The sequence below is a fragment of the Cricetulus griseus genome, unplaced genomic scaffold (assembly GCF_003668045.3).
Source record: "Cricetulus griseus strain 17A/GY unplaced genomic scaffold, alternate assembly CriGri-PICRH-1.0 unplaced_scaffold_239, whole genome shotgun sequence".
Taxonomy (NCBI): Eukaryota; Metazoa; Chordata; class Mammalia; order Rodentia; family Cricetidae; genus Cricetulus; species Cricetulus griseus.
This window is the reverse complement of record NW_023276963.1, coordinates 40060-47659: the sequence shown is the minus strand read 5'-3', so window position 1 is coordinate 47659 and position 7600 is coordinate 40060. Positions and strand designations below refer to the sequence as shown.

The 7600-nt window shown below is 48.1% G+C and overlaps 1 protein-coding gene across 1 annotated transcript; it reads right to left on the bottom strand.

Annotated features, from left to right (window-relative positions):
• Positions 1–3526: 3526 nt before the first annotated feature.
• Positions 3527–7093, bottom strand: Mad2l1bp (MAD2L1 binding protein). The gene is made up of 3 exons (XM_027389230.2): positions 6936–7093; positions 6257–6519; positions 3527–4416 (listed from the first exon to the last, which is right to left on the bottom strand). The coding sequence occupies exons 1-3, from the start codon at positions 6988–6990 to the stop codon at positions 3904–3906; spliced, it is 831 nt and encodes a 276-aa protein (XP_027245031.1). The 5' UTR covers positions 6991–7093; the 3' UTR covers positions 3527–3903.
• Between the last annotated feature and the right edge of the window lie 507 nt (positions 7094–7600).

The window sequence follows — 7600 nt, the reverse complement described above, 5'->3', positions numbered from 1 at the left end:
AACATGTCTAAATCACTCAGATAATTACTTTGTTTTGATTGCCTGAGCACTGTTTGTCATGGTGTTTTAAATGAGCATTTAAGGACAACTGACCCGGGATAGGTCTTTCATCTAAAACAACTTATGGCTCCATTCACCACATCACTGCTCTTATTAGATCCCCCCCTCCACCATTTCCTGCCCTGCTTTGGCAATATAGCCCAATTCTTCCGTAAAGAAATACTATCAGAAAAACAACCAGTCTGGCTGCTGGGATACACGTCAGGCGATTTCAACATGGTTCTGGATTTACCTATAGACCAGAATCGAAAGGGAGGGGGAATCCCAAAGCTGTGTAATGTGCCCATTTGGGGCAGGAATAAATCCTGGCTATTTCAGAGAAAACCACACCAATGTCCCAGCACAGAGGGGTGCAGTGTTTGCAGGCCAGTGAGCAGGCTTGAATTCATGCCTCACCATGGAGGCATACTCATCTCCCCAAACCTCATCTATAATGGAGCAGTTGTGAGACCAAAACAGAAATAAGACACCTTGTAAGTCAGTGTGATACCAAAAAGGGAAAATGGACTTTGCAGGTTAAGGCTTCTTGTTTGCAGTTAAGACAATTAAGTTCCTGTTTGTCCTGTGTTAAGTATTTGCAAGTTAAAATTTCTATTTGTAATTAAGAATAAGTTCCTGTTTCTTAGATATGATGTAAACTGCAAACCATGTTTTTCAGTCTACACTAAATTTGCAACTTCATACTCAAAATGTACATCCTTACCCTCATTCCTTCCCTTACACTGTATCTTTCTTGTTTGTTTGTTTCCTCTGTGTAGCTTTGGAGCCTTTCCTAGAACTCCCTCTGTATATCAGGCTGGCCTGGAACTCAACAGAGATGTGCCTGCCTCTGCCTCCCAAGTGCTGGGATCAAAGGCCAGCACCGCCACCATCACGACCAGCTTCAGGCTTCATTGTATCTTTTTAACAATACTTAAGAGCCAACTCTCACCCCTGTAAACATTTTATCTCCACTCTCTTGCCCCTGTAAACATTTTATCTCTGGTATAAAAGGGGCTTCAAGAGGCTCACAGGGGCTGCTCTCTAAAATCCTGATTTAGGGAGAGGCAGCTGGACTGGCCAGTTCCTGCATACCCCATGATACAGCTTGCTTTAATCAGATAGCTGTGAACTTGGTTTTTCTCCTCAGAATTCTCAGGTTTAAAATAGTAACATACACATGTAAATTAGCACTAAATAATGTGTATAAATAAGTGCCTTTTTTTTCCTTTTTTTTTTTTTTTTTGAGACAGGGTCCCTTTTTGTAGCTCTGGCTTTCCTGGAACTTACTTTGTAGACCAGGCTGCGCTTAAACTCTGCCTCCCAAATGCTGGGACTACAGGCTTGCCCTACCCCACCCGGCCTTGGGTGTAAGTGCTTAACAAAGCGTATAGGCCAAGGAGCATGGGGGCAGATGCCAAGAGGCCAGCCTGGTATCATGGACCATGGATTGGGGAAACAGCCTCTATTGAGGGCACAGCAGAGTAGCATACTGAAGTATGTAGAATTAAAATAGAATTAAAATGCCATGATGCCTGCAAGTTGAATTCATATAGAAAGGACATGAAGGTGGAAGGGGTCATTTGAGCAGTTAGGGGAAAACAGAAGGGGAAGTCTGGGATGAATATGATCAAAAGGGGGAGGGGATTGCTACAGGCTCCCCAAGACTGGACTTTCAGCTTCCAAAACATGAAAAGAAACAAAGTAAAAACTTGGCCGGGTTGCCTATTATTCTAGCATTTAGTAGACAGAGGTGGGAAGGTCAAAGTCGTTCTATGCTACATATTAAGTTCAAGTAACATGAAATAGTCTCAAAATTTTGTTTTATTTTGTTTTGTTGTTTTGGTTTTTCGACACAGGGTTTCTCTGTGGCTTTGGAACTAGCTCTTGTAGATCAGGGCTGGTCTCAAACTCACAGAGATCTACCTACATCTGCCTCCTGAGTGCTGGGACTAAAGGCGTGAGCCACCACTGCCCCGCCCTCAAAATTTTTTTTAAGAAACAAAAATAAAACTCACACTTAGTTTCAGGCAGTTCACACACATTACCCTAACCACTTGGCACCCCGCATCTCCCTCAGCAGGGTAGGCTTCTTCTGTCCTCCATTTGCAGCCAGGAGTGAGAGACCATTTTTGCCAAAAGCAATGGCAGCCATCAAGTAGTAGAGACAGGTTGGACAGATTCTCCAGAAGGAACAGGAACACAGGAAGAAGGTATATGGCACACTCTAAGCTAATCAACAGGGGACTGACTTCATGAGCCTGAGTACTGTAACACTCCCTGGTCCCAGCTGACCACCAACAGAAGCTCCAGGTAATGGGTTTTTGAATAGGGCTGTGGCTGCTGCTCTCTGAGCTACAACCGTCTTTGTGGGGGTTCCTCTGCACACTCCTGCAGCACATCTGCTTAGAGTCTACCCGAGACCAGGCACAGGCCAGACTGTTCCCTATGTCCTTGGGCTCTCAGTCCTTGGCCTGCCAATCCAAGTTCCTTACTACAGCAAAAGTGACCCCTGAGCTGGGCATTGGTGGTACATGCCTTTAATCCTAGCACTCGGGAGGTAGAGGCAGGCGGATCTCTGCGAGTTCAAGGCCAGCCTAGTCTCCAGAGCGAGTGCCAGGATAGGCTCCAAAGCTACACAGGGAAACCTTGTCTGGGGGTTGGGGGTAGGGGAGTGATCTCTGCTTTGAGCATACAGAATTTAAGGGTCAAAAGTCAGTTAGTGTGTGTCAGAAAAGAGCGTTAGTTAGAAGTTAGCAGATGAGAACTAGGCCCAGGTCTGGTGTCAACTCCCTTCTAGAACCTTGACCAAGTCACTTAAACTTCACAGACTGGAACTGACAGAACAGGGAAAGTCACAGGTAAAATCCTGGAATCCCAGAAGCAGAAAAGCCCAGCCCAAAACACCTGTAGAGATGCACACAAATTCTGAAGCAAGCAAATTCTGAGAGGATGGAGATCACAAGCATGAGGTAACCTGGGCTAACTTTTAGTGCCTGGGACGTAGCTCAGTTGACAGTGTGCTTACCATGAATGAAACCCTGGATTCCAATGGGTGTTGGTGGTACACGCCTTTAATCCCAGCACTTGGGAGGCAGGCGGATCTCTGTGAGTTGGAGGCCAGCCTGGTCTACAAGAGTAAGTGCCTTTAATCCCAGCACTTGGGAGGCAGGCGGATCTCTGTGAGTTGGAGGCCAGCCTGGTCTACAAGAGTAAGTTCCAGGACAGGCTCCAAAGCTACAGAGAAACCCTGTCTTGAAAAACAAAAATGAAAACCTGGATTCCAACCCCAGCACCAAGTAAACCAGGTATGGCAGCATATGCCCAGGATCCCAACATCTGGTAGGGAGAGGAAGGAGAATTAGATGGTCAAGGTTATCCTCTCCTACACACACAGCACATTTAAAGCCAACATAGGATACACAAGACTTTCTCAAAAACAAAAAGCAAAACAACAAAAACCCATGAGCCTTAAAGCAAAAAAGTCTAAGTCAAAAGTGTTGGGAAAATTTAATACAACTCTATTCATTTCATATTTAAATTCATCAGTCTTGCTCAAACTATGACCCTGGTAACAAACAGTTCTGCAGTCACAGAATAAAGCAGAGAAGGGCCACCTCCATGCTTTCTAACCTCAACAGAACTACCAGACCCAGAGGCCTCTGCCAGTCATTCATTGATTCGGGGACTTTACTTGATGATTATCACAGTCACAGCCACAAACCAGTCACCAGGCAGTCTGGGGAGAGGAGGCATACCACCAGGACAGAGACTTCCTCCCTCACCAGGAAGCAGCTTCAGTTCCAAACACGAGATGGATGCCTTGGTACCACAGGGGAGAATTCAGCCATTGTCCTCATTCAGTCACTCATGGAAACCTTTAAGTGTCACTGGTGCCTGGAACCAAATGTAATCCTCTGAAGCCATGGCTGGGATGGAAGGTCTGCCACAGGACAGCGTCACCGTGAGTTTGTGGCCCCGGCTGGGCACTCGGTAGTTGAGCTTAGGTCGAAACCAATCTTCTCCACAGTCACGGTGCCCCTGTACCATGACAATGGTACCCATGAGTGGAGGAGCCTGCAGCTCACTAAAGGCATCGGCCATGAAGATGGCTCGGAAGAGACGGCGCAAACAAGCTGCTGTGTTCAGGCTCTCGTCCACACTGAAGGGGGCCAGCCTGGACAAGTCAAGTTCATAAAATTCCTTGGGGCTGAGGGCATTGCCTCCAAGAAGGATCAACACCCGTGGGACCAGTGTTCGGGTAAAGAAGTCTTCTAGGTGACTGAGGACACTCTCCAGTTCTGCCAGAGTCTGCTGACACTTCTTGCTGCTCACCTCAGTGGTGATCCTAGGTTTCTTCCTTACAGTGGCCTCTGCCTGTAAGACAAAGAATGATGGAAGAAAAGGATGTGTAGGATGAAGTGAATGGCCTTGGAGGAACCCCGTGGAGATACACAAGATTTCTGACATTGGGCTTTATCAGAAAGCATTAAATTAGGGAAATACATGCACTGTATAAACTACAGTTCTCTATGCCTTGAATCGCAAGATGGTATTGAAAAACTGTAGGGCACTGGGTGGTGGTGGCGCACGCCTTTAATCCCACCACTCGGAAGAGGCAGGTGGATCTCTGTGAGTTCAAGGCCAGCCTGGTCTACAAGAGCTAGTTCCAGAATAGCCTCCAAAGCCACATGGAAACCCTGTCTCGAAAAACCAAAAATAAAGAAAAGCTGGAGGGCATCAAAATAGTCACAAGGGGGTGAGAGGGCTCAGCAGTTAAAGGGGCTTGCTGCACAAGCCTGACAACCTGAGTTCAGATCCCCAGAACACAAGTAAAGACAGGAAAGAATGACTTCACAAAATTATCCTTTGACCTCCACTGTGGCACAGGTACCCAGTCTCTTCTCTCTCTCTCTCTCTCTCCCTCCCTCTCTCACACACTCACTCATTAATATATGCTTCCTCCTAAAATAGCAAGAAAAGAAGTTCATTAAGGGAGAAGAAGGAGTGAGTTAGAAAGAGCTCCCTGTAAAGAAAGCATGAAAGAATGTACAACATTGGCCACAAGCAAGAAGCTTCAGAAGGCTGGGCGTTGGTGGCGCACGCCTTTAATCCCAGCACTCCGGAGGCAGAGGCAGGTGGATCGAGGCCAGCCTGGTCTCCAGAGCGAGTGCCAGGATAGGCTCCAAAGCTGCACAGAGAAACCCTGTCTCAAAAAAACAAAAAACAAAAAGAAGCTTCAGAAGATAAAGAGACAGTCCCAGCACCAAATGGGGGGGGGGTGAATTAAGAGTTAGGAGAGCTGATTATCAACTGCTAGTAAAGGAGACACCCCCAGGAAGCAAGTCCACTAGACAGTGTAGGCAGGTAGAAAGCATGGGGGGCAGTGCTGAGCAAAAACCTCTGTGAGGAAACTCTGGGGAGAATTTTAATACCCTTTAACTTTTTTTTTTTTTTTGAATCATTTTTTAAGACAGGGTCTCATGGGGCTGGAGAGATGGATCTGCACTTAAGAGTACTGGCTGCTCTTCCAGAGGACCTGAGTTCATGGTGGCTCACAGCCATCTATAATGAAATCTGGTGCCCTTTTCTGCTGTACATATGTACATAATAAAATAAAAAAAAATCTTTAAAAAAATAAATTCTCCAAAGAAAATACATTAAAACAAAACCAAAAACAGAGGTGAAAATGTGGTGAGAAAAAAAAATTCAGATGTAAGCAGCTAGTTCAGGTGTGGGGTTATAGCTTAGTAATACAGCACTTCTCTAGTGTGTGGGAGGCCTTGGAGTCCCAAGAGTGGAGGGGAAGGAAGGGGAGGGGAAGGAAGGGAAGGAGGGAGGAGAGACCATTAAGGAAAGACAAGATGTGGTGGTGCACTCTTATAACCCAACAGTCACTGGGGAAGTTGAGAGGCAGGCAGATCTCTGGCCCCAACTACATAGCGAAATTCTGTTTCAAAAAAATAAAAAATTTAGAGAACAAATTCATGATGTCCTCATATGACACATACTAGGAAGAAAGAGTTTCAGACAGAGAGCAAGGGAAGAGTAGAGACACCACCAAGACCCAAGTGGGGCGAATTATGAGGAAGGGAAGACTTTGCAAAGGCCTAGGCTGCCACGGAAACTGAGGATTTCTTAACTCACTTTCCTACTTGTCCACCATCTAAGGGCCACAAGGTCTTCCCACCAATTTTCTTTCAAAGCCTGTGCATACCTGGGGAGATTTTCGGTAGAAGTTCTTAAGCTGTTCATAGGGCAGAGGGAGCTGTTGGCGTTGGTACATGATATGCTTTAGAAGTTCACAAGTAAACTGACAGCAGCCTTCCTGGCTCACGGGCCCTGGGAAAACCACCGGCACCAAGTCTCTCGGGCAAAAGGGCTCCGGAGGATTGGAAGGTTCCTGGGGTGGCGTGATGGCGGTCTCGGGGTCTATCTGGGGAGCATGAGTTTCTTCCGGCTTCTCGTACCAATCCAAATCTAGTCCGTGAATGAAAAGTTAAAGAGAGGGGGGATCAAAATCAGCATCACTCTTCTCGTTCCCAGGGGTCACAGCAGCAGACGCCCCCATACACCCTGGGCGGTGACAGGAGACCAGATGCTGGCCCGGCGGGGGGGCGACTTAAATGACATCGGACACAAGGAGGCTTTCGGAGACAGAGTGAGGCTTCGCTATGAAGGGTGGCGTGGGGGCCAGCACACCCGAAAGGACACGGCAGGAGAAGCAACTCCACACAAAGCGAGGAAGTGACCCACAGGGCCAGCTCGGGCCGGCCGGGACACCGGGAACCAAAGGGACAGGGAGGAACGACGGAGGAAGCGCAGCGGCTGACTTCCTCCAGGGAGGTAGCAGCAGGGAAGAAACAGGCCCCCAAGCTCTGGATCCCATGCCTTACCGGGCACGGCCACGGGAGCCGGCTCAGACAGGAACTCTGGCCTGGGCGCAGCCATCGCTACTGCTCAGTCGCCCTGCGGTTAAAATAAATAGACGCCGCGCGGAGCATCATGGGAAGCTAGCTTGAGCTCCACTTCCTGCAGCCTGCCAGCCGGAAGGGATTCAGCGCGGCCCCTGGGTGGTGGAGGGTGGAGTTGGCTGAGTTGAACCACACCCTGGCAAAGGAACGTTTGGCCCTCCCCACCTAGGCGACCCTTGCGACCCCTGGGGCCGCCTTCCTAAAGGCGCATCCTTTCACGACAGTTCACTGCGCACCTCTCACTGCGCCCTACTTCGTGCCAGGCCCTGTCCTAGGTGCTGGAGACTCAGCCACTGTCAAGTCAATCTGCAGCCCTATTGCGGATTAGACAATGGGCTTGCACCGGGGTTGTGAAGAACAGGGGCGCCCGCCCCACAGCGGGTTGCGGCAGGGTGAGACTTTAGGGCAGGGAAAGGGTGGTCCCCAGAATGTGTGCCCCGTGACCTATAGGTAAAGTTAGCTAGGTTAAAAGGATGATCCTAATGTTTGAGATCATGAGACACCACGTTCTCTGTTCAAGGACTAGAAGAAATTCATATTATAAAGAGTTACAGTTTTGTTGGGTGGTGGTGGCATACACCTTTAAT

What these genes read in the sequence shown, in the direction of transcription:
- Mad2l1bp (XM_027389230.2), bottom strand. Translation starts at nt 6,990, where the DNA reads ATGGCTGCGCCCAGGCCAGAGTTCCTGTCTGAGCCGGCTCCCGTGGCC. An exon ending in GGCTCCCGTGGCCGTGCCCG is followed by an intron (nt 6,520 to 6,935) that starts GTAAGGCATGGG and finishes TTCACGGACTAG; the next exon opens with ATTTGGATTGGTACGAGAAG. An exon ending in TCTACCGAAAATCTCCCCAG is followed by an intron (nt 4,417 to 6,256) that starts GTATGCACAGGC and finishes TTTGTCTTACAG; the next exon opens with GCAGAGGCCACTGTAAGGAA.